The following is a 20740-nucleotide window of genomic DNA, read 5'->3' as shown; positions in this document are numbered from 1 at the left end:
AAAGACAGTCTGCTTGTTTTGAGGTTTATTTTTATCTCTAGCTTCCTTACAGGTCTTCACCTTAGAACCTGTTCAGATTTTTCTCTGTAACAGACAGATCTTTTTCTTAAATAAGGTGCTTTTGCACTTGCCAAGAAATGGACATATAGAATCACATCTGGGCTTCTGTGTTTCTTTGTTTACTTTTCCCAAGAATAAACTCTCAAAAAAAAAAATACTATGAAATGGCTCAATTCAAACAATAAAATAGTTATCACTTGATTTTGTCCCCTTCTTTGTAATATATTCAATAACCAGTATACGCTTAGTGACACACTATTATTCAATAATGAAGAGCATTATTTCCTAGAATACAATGGGCAAAGCATATTCCAAAATAAATTTCTGGTTATCTCCCTCATTAAATATAGCTCCTCAAGTATTTTTTTTGGAGAAACATAAAATAAGCATATAGGGGTTGAAACCCAATTCTGCATCCATTTTATAACAGCTAAACAAAACTATGGACTATAAATGCTGAGAAGATTTACCCTGCAAGAGCTAAGTATCATGCTACAAAATAATCTGCATAGTATTGACGCTTTTACTGCAATGAGATTTTTTTTAAATGACTTAGTTTAATTGAGATATGTTACCAGCCATAAAATTGACACTTTTAATTTTTTATCTATGTACTATTTGAATTGAGATTAGCCCTTCCTAGAGCCAACATGGTTCTGAATTAGCAGTATAAAATGTGATCTTACCTTACAAAGGAAGTTGATCTTAAAACCCAAAGATTGGGCGTTTCTTGAGCCTGAGTTCATGTAGTTTCCAACCAAAAGAACTAACTCTAAAAGTCTGTTAAAGCTTTCACTTTTCTTCAGTTCTTCACAAGCCAGAGTTACTGCTATGATGCTTGGTTTGATGTTGTTTACGTGTTCTTCAAATGTGAGCTTGAAAAGAATGCTATTGAGACGAGGCCGTAACATTTTCACTGAGCTCATCTGTAAGATAAAAAATGTTCTATGAGAACACACATTCAAGGCAGTTTATTTTATCTCTTTAGTGTGAGTAATTTCACAGACGATACTGTAAAAGTTCTATACACAAAAATTCTGGGTTTCTAAAAATATTTTTGTTTCTTTTAAATATTTCACAGGAATATTTTAGTGAAGTTTCAAAAACTGGTAGCTATTCAGTTTTTTAAAGTAAATTAAATCACCCTTACAGTATTCATAAACTATTATTGAAGCTGAACTGTTGCTATATGTTAATTGCATAATCACCAGCCATTAGTAACATACAAGCTGCTAAAATCTGTCCCTGAGGGGAATTACAGAAATTTAGAAATATGAAATTCAGTTCAGTGATTTGTTGAGCCACAGATAAAAGATGTACATGATGACAGAAAATGTAAGTGGAGCATTTCCTTAAAAAGCGTCTATTACTATGCTGTTTGAAATCAGAGGACTAGCACTGAATGAGAATTTATTATCTTTTAGACTAATGATTTCTACTCATAAAATATATTAAATATTTATATATATTCTAATGAATTTCACCTACTTGACAGATGTTGATTTTACGTAATTAGGTAATGGTACCATCACATGATTTATTTTCAAGTACATTTTTTAGGAATTCTATGTTGGTTTTCCTCAAAACAGTTCAGGTTTGGTTCTAATTACTCACTTTGGCGTATTGGTACACATTCTGTATTCTCTCTGGTATAGTGTTTACAATAATAATTACTTTTAGTTTTTAACTTCCTTTAGCTCTAAATTATTTCAATAGTTTTTATTTTTCAAATGAAATATGGGAGGGAGTAGACACAGGAACCTATATATGCACATACACAAGAAAAACAAATTATCCTAATTATATCTAGTTTTTCTAGGTACAGCTTCCTCTCTTAAATATAAATGCTGAACACAAACTAGGCACTGAGATATCCACAAATAACATGAAAATAATTTGACAACATAAAGAAAAGTCTTTAAGTCAGAAAGTACCCTTCAAAAGTAACAAATCAACTGTTGCTTAGATCATGTCTGCTGTAATATAGAAATAAAATGTAGCATATAGCTTTTCTTCCTTGAAATTAATTTGCCCATTAGCCATGGGCATCTGCCTCTCCAGATGTGAACTTATGCCTTCTATTAATTTTTTATATGCTTTCTTGCTTTTGGCAGGCAGATATATAAAAAGTAGGTAGGTGATATCTACCTGTTATCATATTTATGTAGGTCTCACAATATGAGTAGCTTTTTTAAGGGAGAGGATATTGTTCTACACATTGTACTCTTCTTTCTTTAGTACTCACATGGCAAGTAGAAAACACTACCTATTTTTTAAAAGCTTACAATATAGCCTGAAACTCATAACACAGACACGTGTACACTATAGCTGGTGACAAAACTAACACATGATTCTAGAAAGGTAAATAGAAACCAAGTTCTGAAGATGTTCTTCTGAGGAAAAAAACTTTAACTCTTATAACTACAATTTTTAATGATAGTCTTCCCAGTAGAGAAGATATAAATGGAAATGAGTATATATGTGAGCTTTTCTAGGTGGGTGTACATAAACACATATAGAACTGATGACAAAAGAAAGGGGCAGAGAGAGGAAGAGAAAGAGAATGAGAATGATATGAGAACATATTTATAGGTTAGGTATATGTTTTTATTCACAGGAAAATAATATAGGCCAGAGTATCTAAAAGTCCATGGAAAGGCCATGCAATTGGAAGCTAATGACATCCAAGTCTTTATCTATGTGAATGTGCATGTCCCTTTGAGTATGTTTGTTTAAGCATCCTTGTAAGTATCTATATACATTTTTCCGTCTTTATATCTGTCTCTGTTACTGTCTTCAAACCCCACCCCACTTGATTTTTCCTTTACTAGTAACTGGCAATCCTGGCACAAAAGCATATTTTCTATAATTTATTTTTTTTATGTTTAGGAATTTTTTTGTCAAACTTCTTGATGTCATAGGGCTAATTCTATCAAGTGACCAGCTGCTAATCAACAGTACCTGCTACTCTGGCCAAGCTTGGTAGGTTTTATAGGGGCATAGATCACCAGGGTATCACTGGTTCCAGATAAACAAAGAACATAGGTAGGTGCACATGATCTTTTATTCTTGATTTAATTCTGATATCACATGTCTTCATTTCTTCAGTATTTTTATCCTGTCTGGGCTTGGTATTTCAACCCTTAGTGTACAAAGGCACAGAGTATGGACCTGGCCTTTTTTCTTTTTAGTATCAGCTCCAAATGAAGTATCGTGACTAAAAGCACACATAAGAATACACAATGATACTAGCAATTCACATTTATTGAGTACTTTGTACCCGGCATTTTTCCTTCCATATCATATATGTACTGGTTGATTTGATTCTCAAAACAACCCTAGGAGAAGGTGATTATCATGTAAAAATGAGGAAAAGTCAGATTCTATATCAGAGATTTAGAGATTTGGACTCTCATTTGCATGCTAGAGTCTAGACTCTTTTATGGAAAGAAGGTAAAACAAAATTTCATAACAAAATAAAGTCGTTATTTTTAAAGTAGTTGCTAAGGGTACAGGATACAGACTCTTAACCACTGCATTGAACTGTCTAGTTCGGAGCAGTAACTATGTTTGCTAGAGGGAGAGATCAGAGGCACAGAGACCATGAGTAAGGTTTCAAAAGGATCTGAGAAACAGGTAGTAAGGCAGAATGCTGACAGCAGGAAGAGAGGGGAAGGGATGGATACAAGAGACAGAATTAAGGAAGGATCAATGGGATGTAGCAATTTACCAGCTAAAAGAGAAAAAAGTCAAAGATGTCTCCTATGTTGCACGTTTGTTGTGAGGCAGAACCACGCTGGCATTACCGAAGGCAGAAGGAGGCGCGGATTCGGTGTGGTGCACCGTTTGCTTGTGTGTTTTGTTTCGGGATTGAGGGTAGATGAATTTGTTTCCCCAGATACACTCCAGTACACTAATCAGAGAACAAGACAGTGAGGGCAGGGTGGGTGCAGCTTAATAACAGCTTCAGTCAAACATAAGTGAATTTAGAAACCTTCACATGATGACTAATTTCTGGAAGAACAGCCTGCCTCACTTTCTGGAATTGAGGTTCCCCATCAGCAAAGTTGGGAACATTCCTATCAGGCAGCATTGTTTTGATAAATGGACAGGAGCCAAATTACTGACATATTAATGTCCCTTCTTTTGCAAGTCTCCTCGTCTAGCGTTGTGAGAAGGGAATGGGCACTAGCTCCGCAAATGGAAAGCACTGCTTCTCTGTTACCAAATTTTTATTCGCATTTATTATTGAGCACTTTCTCGGGTGCCAAGGAGTGCATTTTACTACTAAAAATGACACAATTAGCTTCTCCTTATTCAGACTCCAAACCTTGGAGTGATACTCATGTAATGGTTTGATCTACAGAATTTCTTAGAATTGTCCTTTATTTTCCATGCTAAACATTCAAGCTCAAATTTTATGTACTTCAAGATAAGGTAACTAAAAATAGACTGTTTAAATATTCTCCATGACCCTTTGGGCCTCTACCCCCTTAAATACTCTCGTAAGTAGTAAAAGGCTAACTTTATGGTAGGAAAACAATATTGCTTTCTTCATATATTGACTTTTTGGTATTATCATGATATATGGTAGAATCTGGAAATACAGTCCTGGCGATTAGGAAAAGATAAGTAGTACAAGTTGGCAGAGTTGGGAGTAACCTGGGAACAGCTCTTAACAGGAGCCAGAAATCAGTATGTATTGACCATATCATCAGAATTTTCAGTTACCTGAATAGTTGCTGTGCTGACAGAGGGGCTTTAGATTTATAGAAACATGAGCTTAAACTAGACTTCTGTTACTTTCTAGCTGTGTGAGCTAGTCCAAATTACCTAGGATTTCTGAATCATTATTTCCTCATCAGAAAAATGGATGTGCTAAATTTTCTATATAGGTTGCAGTAGGAACTAAATAAGATAAAACGTGAAAAATTCCTGTCATAGTAACTGACACAATGTAAGCAATGGTTATTTCCATCCTTACCTTTTTTATTTAAACTCAGAAATTCTCAGTAGGAAGAAAACATTGTCTTTACTTGTTCTCCCAAAGCTGAAGGAAACTTTTTATCATCCACAATTAAGGAATACGTGTTGCCAGGGTTCAGTGGAGAACATAGTTGCTCATTTTCCACTGAACGTATTGTAAATATCATGTTGTGCTCTATTAAGCCATTTTACATTCATAATATAATTTTACTATTAGAAACATTATCATTGAAAATGTGTTCTTATGAAATTAAGAGACTATGAAGGAGATGAAGCTATATGGGAACAGCTCTTAACAGGAACCAGAAATCAGTATGTATTCACCATATCATCAGAATTTTCACAGCCGTAAGTGTGAATTTTTTATCAGGGCAGGGTACACTGACAGATAACAGTTGAATCTCCATCTGAGGATTTGGGCAAGGAAGGGAATACGTCAGGTAACCAGGCTTAGAAATAATTGGAAGTACTAAGGCAAATCCCCAGCCACAGATATAAGTATTAAAAGGTTCATGCCTCATAAAGGCTCTTGAGTGCACCTAAGTGATATAGGTAAATATAACAAAAACTCTGCTGAAATGTGTGTTTTTCACTCTGCTCCCTTGCAGCATTTTACTTCACTGGAATGCTTTGTTTCATAATTATTCCTGGAAGTGCTGTAGGATGCTAATCAGGGTACTGTATTATACAGGGGATTTACTTGTGTCACAAGGTACTCGTCTATCAACTCATATCATGCAATTCTCGTTTTTTTAGTTGATCTGCACTACACTTTTAAAAAAGTAAATCGATAGCTGAAGCAAAAGCAGGCATAAGTGAGTTATTTCCCCAAAGAATTAGACACAGATTTGTTATATAATTTGAATTTTATACACTTTATACCTATACAGCTAGTGAATGTTGATCTACTACCAAACGATCACAAGAATAGACAGAAAAAGAAAAAAAAGGCATGAGTGCAAAAATCATATGTGAGTAAGGAGGAAAGAGCCACATGGTACTGCTGTACTCACATGTGAGCTTTATGTTATTTCTATTATCTTTCCGTTTGCACTGTTACAAAACACCCCTTTAGAGATAGATCATTCTCAAAGAGGAAGTACATTGCGACACAGAGGAAGGGGTTTGGGTGGGAGGGAAGGGTAATGCAAAACGAACTAAGATGTGTTGGGGACATGTACTAACTCCTCACAAGGAATGTAATCAATATGAATTGCAAACATGTACCAACCCCCCAAAAAAGGGAAGGAGATCATGTGGAGGAAGGGAAGGAAAAGGGGATAAGAAAGGAATTATGATGTATCATGTACCTGTGCCAAATTTCCACAAACGATGAAAAAGTTATATAAATATAAATACATACTAATAAAAAATTTGTATGCACTACATTTCACTAAAGAAACATTTGTTAAGGTTCAGCCAAGTTAATCAGTGTGTAAGCATAACTATGACATTAAAAAGACTCAAAGTTATGGGCAAGAAATAAGAAATATCCCTTTAATGCCAGTCATAGATGAGCATAACTGGAACATGAGTCTCTTCAAAACATAAATGTTAAGAACTCATTAGAGTCAACAGATAAATTTGCAATGAATACACACTGTTATGATCCATTGTCCACTGGCTATTCAAAATAACTTTGTACCTGTGACTACAGTAAATCCACATTCATGGATTTATGTCAGATGGTTACAAAACTACCTACAAAAGAGAAATTCAGAGTCAATGGCTAAGACAAATTCTGCCTGGAAATATGGAAATAAAGCAGAGACAGCTGTGATTCTCTATTAAATAAACTGCTAATCTTCTTATAGACAATGACTTCCTCAAGGCCAAGACCTTTCCTACTCATTATACACTCCTTACACCAAATCCAGTCCCTGGCCTACACAAACAATCAGTAGGGTTAATAAGCAAATGCAAAGCGCACCTGCTATAGGGAGTAAATGGCAAATGTTTATATGTTAGATGTCATGAGAGATAAGAGCCCTAGTTAATCTGTGAATGAAAGCTTCAGAAAAGTAGTATTGAAAACGCACTCTACACAGGAAAAATGAGGTGCTGATAGAGACTATTTCCCCAAAGATAGTGATATGTGTAAATTAAGCACCAACAAACATCTACTTGCCTTTAGTCTGGAACAAGACACAATAACAATGTCTGTCTGCAAAGACACTGTAAAACTCAGAAGAATCACACTAAGAAGTCAAACAAGTATTTCAAAATATCTTTCTGAAAACAACACTTTGAGGCCAAAAAAGGCCATTAAAACTCTAGGAATTAGCGATACATGAAGAAAAAATAAGACATGACACTTTTTCACTTTTAAAATTTAATGAAAAGCAATCAATTGCAAAATTGATTAAAATCCACAAAGCCACTATGAATAATCAATTTTCAAGTGATTTTTAAACACCTTGCTTTATTGCAAAAGCTGATGGAAACATAATCTTGTCGTGAGCATGGATTATTATGAGAAGTTAATGAAATGAACAAGGATATAAATAGAGGATTTGAGAATGAATTACGGTCAATTTTTTTCACCTCAACTCACAATGATTAAGTCAGTTTTTCTCAGATAAAGTGAATATACATCTAAAATTAAGAGCTAGCATTCCTACATACAGAAACAAAATGGAAACAGGCAGGGCATTACATATCAAAACACTCGGAGTGCAAGGAGGTAAAATGAAGAACAATATAACTTTTCCTATGAATATGAAAGCCTGAAAATGATTTCCTATATATAGAAAAGAGGACACGGAATTTTCTACCCCAGCTAATTGTTTCTGATGATATGTAGGAGAAAAGAAAGCTTTTAAGAATTTCCTTTCCAGCTGGTTAAGCTATCATGAATAGAGCTTACAAACTCTTATGAAGCTTTTAAAAAGTTGAAAACCACAGCAACTTTATAGTTGACTTCCAAATACAGGCACAAATTCTCACCTCCCACCTTCATACATTCCTGTAAAGAAGAAACATTTCAATGTGCTGTCAGCACTATCACATAATCCACACTTTTCATTTTAATGATTTTCATGTACAAGACTCTCTCAACATCTCTCTGCGAGATTATAGCTTTAGAATGTTAATTGAAAAATATGGGTATTTTTGAAGTAAGGAAAATAAAGTACTGATTACTAAGAGAACTAATTATTGCCTCGTTTTTCTTAGAAGATATGTTAGTTTAATAGATATACACAGTATGGGTCTCTATCCCCTGTGCAAGACAAGTAGGAATTTCCATAGCTCTGAGGTTTGAGAGCAGCTGAGCTGCAAACACACTCTGAAGAGTTTAAAAGCTCCTGCTGGGGGTTCTAACTGCCAGAGATTTCATAGATCTGTGCTTTTCTTCCAGTAAAGATAGAGCACGTAATTACAACGATGTTCCAAATTCAATTCCGTGGGAGGCAGGTTGGAAGACAAGTCAGTGGGAAGCTATGCAGACAATCTACCCCCCTATAGAAGCGGATTATTGATCACAGAAGGTATGGGAACTGGCATATCCCTCTCACCAGCAGGTCTGCATCTAGACATGGGAAAGGGCTCTAGGTTTCTATGTAGATATCATAATTTGTTTCTTTTCTTTTTCTTTCCCAAACTAATTGCATGTTATTCTAGGCAAACCCAAAGAAGAAACTGCTATAAAACCAAAAGGTTAGAGAAAGCTTAGTAGCCCCATCACTGTCTTAGATAAGTTTTGCCAACTTCATTCTTTATGGTTATCATGTGTATTTTCATCGATCTTGTAGGAATAATCTCATCTGGCATATGTCAGCTACTGCTTGTTGAGATTTTGTTTTTAGCATTTAGGAAGTAACATGTTGTGGAAACTCTACGGCCAGGGCTACAGGAATAAACTCAGCAAAGATTACTTATTGTTTAATAAGTCAACAGAAGCCCCGTGTGGTGGTTCATGCCTGTAATCCCAGAATTGAGGAGGCAGAGGCAGGAGGATCGTTGTGAGTTCGAGGCCAGTCTGAGCTACAAAGTGAGCTCACCATGAGCCTCAACAGCATAGCGAGACCCTGTCTCAAAAAAACAAAAAAAAAAAAAAAAAAAAAATTCAGTGGAAGAGATTCCCTGGTGTGGTTGTCCACGTGCGGAATCACAGCACTCCAGAGGCTGAGGCAGGAAGATCATTAGGAGTTTTAGGCCAGCTTGGCTACACAGCGAAACCTGTCTCAAAAAAAAGGAATAGAAGAGAAGTTGCTAGAAAGGAGTTGAAATTCTTTAGTGTTACTAAGTACCATATGGATACAGACTAAGAGGAATGAAAAGAGTCTACTTGGTTTTGCATTCATAACACAACAAAAATTTGTTAGGCACATGATGGGAACACAGTTGACATCATTCATGCACCTATGGAACTTATCATCTAGGGGGTAATAGATTTTCAGTAAGTAACCTCACAGACAAACAATTAAAAATCATGCTAATTTCTAGAATGGAAAATTTAAAATGTGTTCTCTGAGATTCTGACAGAGAGTTCTACATTTAGTGAATATATGACATGGCTTCACTAAGAAAGCAAAAATTTAAGCTAATACTTGAACAATGAGGAAAAAAGGCACAGAGTGAGCAATGCTCCCAAGGCAGGAACCAGCACAGTGAATTCAGGTGTCTTAAAAATGATGCACATTGGGACCAAGCAAGAGACCAAGTACCAAAGATGGGCAGGTGTAAGGTCATGGTGCGTTGTAGGTGATGGTAAGGCTTTGGGACTACAGGATAGCACTGATGCCTTAAGCAGCGAAATATGCTACAATACAAAATTTACTATCGAAATGTCACACCGAGGATGGGGCTGAGGCTGATTTGAAGAAGAGCCAAAGTATAAGTGGGAAAAACAAGCTACTGGAATGGTTAGAGAATGGTCGGGTCAGCTTGGAGTAAAAGGTAGCAGCAGTTCAAGCGGAGAAAAGTGAGTAGATTTGATGTATACTTTAAATGTGATCAGGAGGTAATTAATGACCTTTCCTAGATCAATGTTGATATATTATTTAAGGCAGAACACTGATTGCTGCTGGTTGAACAGTGAACAAGTACAGAAACAGAGAGCAAATGGAGACTAAGCCTCGAGAAAACCGATGCTAGGAAACGCAGGGCAATAGCCAGCAGGGTCCTCAGGGTCAATGATGAATAGATAGTGATGCATCCATCTATCTATAAATTAACTAATTAATCTCAAGTGACTTGGTGTTTCCTGTATCTTTCTGAAGAGAATAGCAGAGTGCAGACTGAAGAGGTCATAGAATAACTAACAGAATAAAGTAAAGCTGCCAGGAAGTACTGCTGCCCTAAAATAGGGTGGGGATAATAATACCCTAAAAGAGGTAAATTAGCATGGAGTGGAACCTGCCCCGCCCCTTACCATTCAAACACAGTAGCTAAAGTACTGGCTAGGAATTCAGACCAGCCACCTTTGGATTCTGCATCTCCTAATTACTATGCAACCTTGAACACATTAGGTGGCCTTCCTTTGTTGCCTCAGTTTCTTAATCTCTAATATGGAGCTAGTAATAATGCCAACCTCACTAGGTTCTCCGCAATGCCTATGATGGTGCGAAACAGAAGTATTTAGCATAGAATATGACATGGTAGTTCATTATATTTTTGTTTCTATCAATAAATAAAGTGATAATAAAATTAGTAATAATAATTGGGCATATCTTTCTCTGAGATTTGACGAAGAATCAGTTGATAAAAGATATGGTGCTAGGGATATTGGTCAGTGGTACAGTATTTGCCTAGCATATACTAAACTCTGGGTTCTGTCCTCAACACTGGGACAAAAATCATAAAGCCTGGTATGGTGGTGGCCACACTTGTATCTCTGGCTACTCCAGAGGTGGACACAGGACAATCCTTTGATCGCATGAATTTGAGATCAGCCTGGGCAGCACAAGGAGACCTATCTAAAACAATCACAAAGCAAAAGACATAGCCACAGATAACTCTGTAGGTAGGCGAGATATTGCAGGTTCTGGTTGGACAAGAAATTAGAGGTAGAATGAGAATGTATAAGACCTTGAGTTTTATCCTATAAATGCAGAGAGCCAGTAAAGGATTTGGATACAGAATTCATATGATAAAGACAGACTTTTAAAAAGAATACATTCATAATGTCAAAGGGAGAAGAAAGTAGAGGGGAGAAGTCTCTCCAGCTTGGAGTCCCTGTCATTTGTGCAGATAAATCTAGGTATTTCTAACATTGTACTCATAATAGACTATCAATATATGTTTAAAGGTTAAAAATATTTACATATACTCATACAGAAGTAATTTAATTTTGCAATGTGTTAGCAAACCTTTTAGAGCTCCAAACTATGCCATTTTTTAACCTGTCTTACACTTCATAACTATCCTGTAATTCAATTAAATATTTAGTTACTGTCTACTTTATACAAGATAATTTTCTTACCACAACAAAGCATAAATGCTTAAAAGACTAAGATATACGATTGACCCAAAGGTATTTTCCTTAAGGTGAGATTATCTAAACTTTGTTTGACAAATCCTGATTGATAAAGTTTTAGATAATTTACACAGTATAAACTGCTTTGTAATAGCTTTGATATTCCCTCAACCTCAGATATACATCTAAGTATATAAGAGTAAATAAGAGGCCTAGGTGAATGCATATACACACAGCCCCAGAATTATTTACGGTTGTGTGCATAAACAAGAAATATCTTCCACTTTCTGTTTTGCCTTTAGTTCAGAAGGTATATTGCTTTTTATGTCCCTAAACTTCATTTCCTCAGTATGATACACGGATATTCCTCTTGAAGGACTTGCTTGGCAAACTAATGCATCTTCCAAGATAAACTGCATTCAGAAAAAAACAGCTTCAGAAAAAGTATGTAGTGTACCTACTGTGAAACTCATAACTATCATGATACAGCTGAATTTTAAGATGGTACATATTCCTACTTCAACTACAACATGAATCTAAGCAGTTTAGATTTCAAGGTGGACTTTGCTCTATAAAATTTTGTCATTTAACATTGCACTAAAGTGCTACTAGTTAATAAATAATCACTAGCAGATGTAGTTGACTAATTTGCTTTTCTCAAAAATAAGAGAAATATATTTTACAGGTTACCTCTCTATGTTCTAAGTGCTCCTAAATACACATGATTGGTTTTATTCTCAAGCACTTGACAAAAAACCCTTTTAGATCAATATAGGTCTTAGAATTTAAGAACTCTAAATATGGGATAGCACTTATTGCACAAGTTCAAAAGAAACATGCTCAGTCCCATCTATCAGTTTGATTATAAGCAGAATTTTTAAACTGCAAAGTACCAAATCAGTGACTTCTAAAATACAGGTACTAAAATGATAAAATATTTTGGATAAGGAAATAGTGTGTGACTAGTAAGTCTAATAGTAATTTGTAAATTCTTAGTATGCTGATGAAAAATGTTCATGAGGTCAGAGTAAAGCTAGCAACCATAATGGAAATGTTCACTCATATAGCAAACAACCATGCATTGAACACCTAGATAAAAAATAACTTTTTCTGCAAGAAATTAAATATATATCACAATTCTCTGTTTCTTCTCATTGGTTTTGCCAATTATTTGAATAATATTCTTGCAGAATACTTAAAACATGTAACTATACTCTCCAATATATAATTTATACCTACTCACCTTTGTATCACTGATAGTGGAGAGATAAGGAAAAATAATTCACTCTAATAATACTAATTTAACCATATGATGATATAACCGCACAAGGCATAGCTGTAAGACATTTTTCATAGCAGAAATACTACAATTCATGCTTTTAATCAATGAATGACTCAACAAGAAGTGTGAAGATACCTGTGTCCTGTTAAACACAATACACATTACAGAAAAGAGACTCCAGTGTTTATCCTAATATTTATAGAGTTATTACCCTTTTATATTAGCATAGGTTTTAGGGGGCCAAAATGTAATATCAAGATCTAAATGGAAGAAGAAATATCTGATACAATACTGCATATACCTTTGTATATATTACTAGAATTGAACATCCATGCTGTTATAAAGATTTGAGAACATATAATGAGCTATTTTGCAAATGAAAATTTTAATTTAGCTATTTTTCAATACCATGACAAATATACCAGGTAAATAAAGATTTTTTTCTCACAATATTATATTTAATTATGTGATTATACAGTAACAAAAAATAGTCAACAACTGAAATGTGTTTCTTTTCACTTGTTTTTGACAAATATTAACCTCCCAGCTGAGTTTTTGGGCTTTTTTTTTTTTCTTTTGGTACCAGGAATCAAACTCAGGACCTTGTGCTTGCCAGGCAGGTGCTGTGCCGCTGAGGTACATCCCTGGCCTGAGTTTGTGGGTTTTTGTGCTTAATACATACCACTACTCCAAACTGCTCAGGTTCGCAAAGGTCATCATATTCATTCTTAAACTGTGCCAATTCATTGAGTACCTTCTGCTCAGGAAGATGTTTTATAAGGTTCTAAGAAGAATAAAAGTATAAACGTTTAGAATTTTATTAGGATTTTAAAACATGCAATAACAATTCTAACAGTGATTAATTAGTGTAGTAAATTTTCTTTTTTTACTGTGATAGTGGTATAGTACCAGTGTATTTTCCCTTTCCATTTTATCTACATATTGAATTTCTAAATATGAATGATAATAAAATATAGAAACATATAAATTTGTTTGGTTTCTATGTATTATAGAGCATAAATGTTAAATAAAATATTATATAGGAATATATGGCATTCCAAAATTGTGTAACCTTCCAAAACTTTAATGCATAGCATATTTTTAAGCTTGATTTCCTATCACAATAATTATTCTAAAATTTAAAAAAATGTGTAGTATTAGCTCATGTGGACCCATAGTAAGGGAAAATATCAATTCTATTATTCTATTTATAAAAGTTGCAGCCTTCTTTAATCTTGTTAACCACACCTGGCCTATAAAAATCCTTCATTATTTATAATATCTGTATTTAAGTATAGAGGTCATTCCTACTTTAAATGGAGAATCAAAGAAAAGTGATGGAAAAGTATAAATTTTCCAGTTTGAAGCCTCATATGAATTGAAGGTTATGGCTTTCCAAAGTAAACATGCTGAAATCTCCTACCATTTTCCTGTAAGATTTAAAAGGCAAATGCAGAGTGGGACGTGGTGGCTCACTAGAATCTCACTATGGTGGGAGGCTGAGGCAGATGGATAGAAAGTTTGAGTCCAGCCTGGAGAACTTAGCAACTCAGCAAGGCCCAGTCTCAAAATATAAATAGGACTGGGGATGTAGCTCAGTGAAAAGGCCCCATGCTTAATCTCCAGTACCACCATCGCCACTACCATCACCACAGAAAAGGCAAATGTACACAGGTATAACTGTTAATCTATTTTAATGACTGTTTAAGGTAAAAAGATAATCTGTGAAAATAAAAATAAAGACTTCAGACAGAAATGGACAGGAAGAGTGATTGTATGCTACTGAAATCAAGGTGACATCATTAGAACTACATTTTTTAAGTAATTTCCAAGGTAAAAACTAAGCGAATAACTGAAATCATAAAAAGTGGAATAAATGTGGTACATTAAAAATATAACTGAATACAGAAGAGAACACAGTACTGGAGAAAACAAGCAACAAAAAATTTAAGACATATAGAAAATAGCTACATTTCAACAAAAGCCATTACTCATAAATGATTTACTTATAAATGGATTAATTTCTATAAAAGAGTTCCCTTTATAGAATTACAAAATGATCCATCTATATGAATGAATTACAAAATGATCCATCTATATGACCTGTATAAAACATTCACTTTAGATCAAAAGACACGAAAAGTATGTGTGGAGGGGGTGGAAAAGATATTCCATGTAATAAATAGCAAAGGGTAGGTGAGGTTTCCATATTTTTGAGGGAAAAAAAGGCTGTATGTTAATAAAAAAGTAATGAGAAACATTATTAAAGGACATTTAATCCATTACAAAGGTATAATGACTATAAAACATGCCCACCTAGAACCAGTCCTCTAAATATGAAGTAAAACTTTACAGTCTGTAAGGGAGAAGTAAAATAGTCTCCTTTCCTTAGACTTGAATTTACACCATAAACTCCCCTTGAACTTGAACTGAGAGTATACCAGTGGTTTTCCTTGGTCTCTAGTTTGGAAGTGGCAGAAGATGGGACTTCTAAAACTCTCTATTGGACTGAGCCTATTCCTCATAGTAAGTCTGTTCATGCTTATACGCTACTGAAATATATAATTCCTCATAGTAAGTCACTTTATATGTATATGCTATGCTTCTGTTTCACTGGAGAACCATGACTAATACACTCAGGTATATACACAAAGGAACTAAAAACACATACTGCACACAAATGTCCATAGCATTATTAGTCAATGTTCAGAAGGTGGAAAAACCCAATCAACAGATGAACTGAAACAATGTGGCATGTAGGTACAACTGAATCTTGAATAAGATTATTATTTGTAATGAACAAATGAAGACTTGATACATGCCACAATAAGAATAAACCTTGAAAATATTTTGCTTAGTGAGATAAGACAGACACAAACATGCAAACATCACATCATTCCATTTATGTGAAGTATCTAGAATAGATAAATTCTTAGTGAGACTACAGAGGTAACCAGGAGGTGGGGAAGAAGGGTATAGAGTTATTCCTCACCAGGTACAAAGATCTTTGGGAATGGATAAAGCTCTGGAAATAATGCTGATGGCAATGATTGCAAAACAACATAGACATACTTTTTTTTTTTTTTTTTTTTTGGTTTTTCTCCGGTACCGGGAGCTAACTCACAACCTTGCGCTTGCCAGGCAGGCGCTTTTGCCGCTGAGCTAAATCCCCAGCCCCAACAACATAGACATACTTAATGCCACTTATTTATACACTTTAAAATGGGTAATGGTAAGTTTTATGCTTTTTATTTTCTACATTAACAATTTAACTAGGTTAAGTAAAAGGGAGCATAAGTTCTTCAGAAAAAAGTGTCTCGTAGCCCATTGTAAGTGACCTTTTATTTTGCAGATGTATCTTTTCTCTCCTCCCACTTACTTCTGTCTCCTGTTAAATTCTAGAACAGCAATGGCACCCAATATCCAACCAATAAGACTCAAATGTGACAGTACTGTGCTCTCTGACTTCAAATAAATAGATATGGATAGAACTACATATACACACGTTGAAATGACATGAAGCACACCCATATTTTGTTTGATTAATATTTTGTCTTATAAAATAAAAAATTATTTTACAAGGCATTACTTTCATTGTTCCAAAATATTTTTGACGCATGGAAATTACTCAACTTTTAAAATGCTTCTGTTAGTGTGTTTTTTGTAAAGTATTTTAAAAGAAAGAAAGGATCACTTTGGAAATATGAGTAATTTTCACTACAATAAAACTACATTATAAAGATTGAGAACAGTATTAAAATTATGAAAATTCAATTGAGTACATTTAAAACTGCATATTTTAACTGTTCTTAAAGTTTTAACTGTGAAAATAAGTGCTCCAGAATGAATTGAGCCTAAAATAGAATTTGAGCTCAGAATGTGAAATAGTCTGTTATTTTATTTCACTTTTAGCTACAGATAACCTGTTAACTCATCTTCTGAACGTAAGCTCCAACAGTGGGAGGTGGAACATTATCTCTTTCTCTGTTTATATGAAACCTTTCACGCATTCAGTGGACTTGGACACAGCCTAACTCTGGATACCATATTATAATTATAAGCTTATGAAACCACCAGTGCTTAGTAGGTTCTATTCCCATATAATGATTAGAATGAAACACACTTTCTCAAATGTGTGGCAGATGCAAATTACTATTTTAGTACATATTGTTTCAGTACTTGAGTTCAGTACTTGTATAACCCATGTTGAAAGTAGTCATTGTAGTCAATGCTTTAAAATCTTATTGTTTCATATACATGGTAAACTCATATAAAATTGAGGAAATAATATATTTTTTGCCCACAAAATTTTGAAGAGAATAGGAAGGTAAGAAGACACAGAGGAGAGATATAGTAATATTCACTTGCCTCCAATCTTTTTCACCTAACTCACCAAAAGTATATCGAGAGAGAAAATGGGGGAAAAAAATGTAGGGGTTTCAGGCACAGCTGCGCCTGCTGCATACGCTCTTATGAATCAGCCTGAAGTATATTTGTGTGGATGTCTAAGGGGCCTCCTTGGAGAGAAATCTCTAAAGTAAGGGAAGCCAGTAACAAGCAAACAGGCAAAGTCCAGAAAGAAAGCCTGCAATTTGGAAAGGGCTGAGCTGATTCTGGGTGCATGATACTGTTTATTTCCTGAATGTGTCTCCAGGATCTGGCTATCTAATCAAGTACATTAAAAAAAGGAAAGGGGCTGAGGCGTAACTCAGTGGCAGAGTACCTGCCTAGCATGCATGAGGCCCTGGATTTTATTTCAACACAAACAAACAAACATAGGAAAGAGGAAGACATCTTCTATAGTTCCACTGAACAGCCCACAACCTTGACAACTACAAATCTTTAGTATACCACCAGCTGTGGCCCATGGGAAATTCTCTCCCTCGCCCAGACACAGTTATCCCAACGGGAGGAGTTCAAACAGAAAACTAAGAAAATTACCTGCAGCTGCTACATGGAGGCTGAAAAAATTTATTTGTAGAATGTGCAAGCCAATTCCCTGAACTCCCTAGAAACACATAACATAAGGGCTTCTAAAAAGAGCTGGGGTCTTGCATAGGAGCTAGGAACAAAAGCAAGGAAAACACAGGCAAACAGACACAGATCAGGCTGGTATTTTAACATTCATATTATGTAAGGCCTCTATTGTAAAAAAAATTAAAACAGGGCTTCAATTTAGCGCTTCATTGACATTACAACTGCTTCTGTTCTCTAAATAAATTGCAAAGGTGAGTTGATAGTTCAGATACCCTGTACACACGCTGTAAAGTGAAAAGCTATTCATAGAAACAGAAGCGAGAAACCATAAATTTTTGAATACAATAGATTGTGACACACTGTGAGTTTCCTGTAAAGTTTCAAAGCATAACCCCTTCTATTGCTCCCTCTTCCTGTTGCCACTTACTACCGAGCATCTTTTTCCCCCCATATACTTCAGAGTATATTCAAAAGATAAATTCTGGGTCAGCATGAAAGTTTCATCCTAGAAAATGTCAATGAGTTGACAAGCATGTAGAAAACAACAAAGGAGGAAGCAGTAACTATATCACCCTGTGAGAAGATTTTTATTTCATCTTTTATGCAATCACAAATTCACTTTCTGATAACTGTCAGTGCTCTCTGAAGGAATTTCTCTTAACAGACCATAGACTTTAAAACTTTATAAGGCTCCCAAAACTTTATTTCCTTTAAATGTTAATTGCATACTTAAAGGTTAGTTAAGTAAAAGTATTGAACCATAATGCCCTTTCTTTCTTGCCAAAACATAACCTTTCTTTTTTGTCTTATATCTTATTAAGTCATTTTTGTAATGAGAAAGTCGAGTTAGGTTCACTCTGATTATGTCAATCCTTCCCCTCACAAACAGAATGGGGTTAATATATTTTTCTTAAAACATTACTGCATTCAGATAGATTGTGAGGTGGGTCGGTGGGTCAGTCGGTGCGTAGGTACACAGACATATATCATTTTAACTTGCACAGTAAATATTTGTTAAATCCAAGTAAGAAATGTTTCCACTGAAGTCTTGATTAAGTCGCATTTTAACACACCTCTCTCTCATTTTGCTTAATTGGAAAACTAAATTCCTTAACTATTATAATTTTCTATGCCACATTTTTCATAATTTCTTGTGGCTGAAATTGTGTGTGTATGTGTGTGTGTATAGGTGTGTGTTGTGTATTTAAGTTTCTTAAATCTCACTGGTATCTTATTCTTCTTTCCTCTGAGTTCAGTTTGATGCCAGAGCCTGGTTCTATACTAATTTTGTGTTTTATCCATCTTTACATCCAATATGGACTGGGTGCCTTTTATGTGATCCTCACAGTAGCCACTAAAAATTCTGCTGTTAGGAAAATGAGAGGTCCAATACACTCCTGTTTACGCAGTGAAAATACAATCATGATATAAGAGACAGTACTTTTTTGATACAAAATATATTTTCTGTCAGGTAGTGATAAGCCAGTTATTTTTCTTTGACTTGAAATTCTTAACATTTTTATAATTCTTAGAGGGTAAGGTCTCCATACTAAAGCATGTTAAAATGATCACTAACTGGTTAGAGCATTCACAAGGACTTTTATAATTCAATAGAGCCACTGTTCCAAGAAACATTCGTTGATAAAAGAAAGCAAAAGCATTGAAAACCTGAAGAAAATGTTCCTGGTCATGAAGTATAACAGTTGTTTTTTGTGTCTTAAATATAGGAAGGCTTTTATTGATTTCTTACCTATTTAATCTTTAAATTTTCCAGTAAGGGAAATTTTCCTAAGGAAATTATTCAAACTTCTGAGACTAAACATTCCAACTACACTCAGTGTCTTACTCTCTTAGGATTAATATCCTGGCCAAATGAACATCTCCAGCTCACGCTGTGCTTACATATCTTCATATTCAATGTTTGTAACTCACTTCCTACCTAGATAACAATCAAGAACACAAATGCAACAAATTTAAAGAACCCTTCCTTACTGACTCCTCACCCCTATCTCGTCAGCTTCACGTAATGGTCCATCCTGCAAACAGGCAAGGCCTTTACACACAATCTTCTAAGCTTTCAAACAATCCCAGCATTAGCTCTGACAATTATTCCTGGCAAAATGTCTTTCAGGTTCAACACTCACTTTACATAGCATAGTCATAAATCTGAGCTAAGGAAATCATGTTATATCTAAATATATCCTAATGTAATTTAAATTAAGATCTTCCAAGTGTCCTAGCTCTGTAGCAAAAGGATTAATAGAGGATCTATCTATCTATCTATCTCTTCTGTAATTATAAAAGGAAACATGTTGATCTGAAACTCAACCCTTGCTGATGTCATGATCCTGTTGGCAATGGAAACATACTGCACCCTACATTAATTTATATGATTTAAAATAATGTAAAATGTAAATATGGAAAGTATTCCTTTGATGCAAATTTTTATTGGCACTGTAAAATAAAAAAATAAACCATATTAAACCTGAAAGATGACTTTAAGTACTGAAAAAAGAACATACAGAATGACACATACAATCAGGTAATCTTCTGGAAGATCGCATAACTGTCCAAGCCCCAAACTCTGGCTTGAATTTCTTGCAACTCCATTTCCTGTAAATATGGGACCTAATCTCTCATGTCCAGCAATACAGCTCTCCTTCAATGAGCACTTCTTGACCATGTAGCCTGCTCATAGTGCACTGGCAACAGAGCTGTGATTTTAACCCATGAATTCTTCACCTAAATCATGACTTCCTGCAGGGTAGGCTTCACAAAGTTTCCCTAAAATCAACTGTCAGTTGAAGACTCATGATACAGGAGTAGAACAAATGATGACAGAGAAGAATGATGGTCCACACCACAGCAATGGGAAATTGCAGGCATCAAAATTTTGAAACTGCTTTTTATTTCACATGAGTCCATTAACTACGTATGTCCCAACACACAACGTACTGAATTATGAAGATTCTTTTTTTTTTTTTTTTTTTTTTTTGGTTTTTCTCCGGTACCGGGAA

The 20740-nt window shown here is 34.9% G+C and overlaps 1 protein-coding gene across 2 annotated transcripts in view; it reads right to left on the bottom strand.

Annotated features, from left to right (window-relative positions):
• The window catches only part of Diaph2 (diaphanous-related formin 2), an 807533-nt gene that overhangs the window by 407739 nt on the left and 379054 nt on the right, over positions 1–20740 (bottom strand). For both annotated transcript variants that reach the window (XM_013505853.1, XM_013505854.1), the window contains exons 21-22: positions 13429–13530; positions 747–986 (exon numbers count right to left, since the gene is read on the bottom strand). In XM_013505853.1, the coding sequence (XP_013361307.1) occupies positions 747–986; positions 13429–13530 (342 nt within the window). The remainder of the gene's footprint in view (positions 1–746; positions 987–13428; positions 13531–20740) is intronic.

The sequence above is a fragment of the Chinchilla lanigera genome, unplaced genomic scaffold, assembly GCF_000276665.1.
Source record: "Chinchilla lanigera isolate Chin_1 unplaced genomic scaffold, ChiLan1.0 scaffold00102, whole genome shotgun sequence".
Lineage (NCBI taxonomy): Eukaryota > Metazoa > Chordata > Mammalia > Rodentia > Chinchillidae > Chinchilla > Chinchilla lanigera.
Note: the sequence above shows the minus strand (reverse complement) of the source record. Positions and strands in the feature narration are given on the sequence as shown.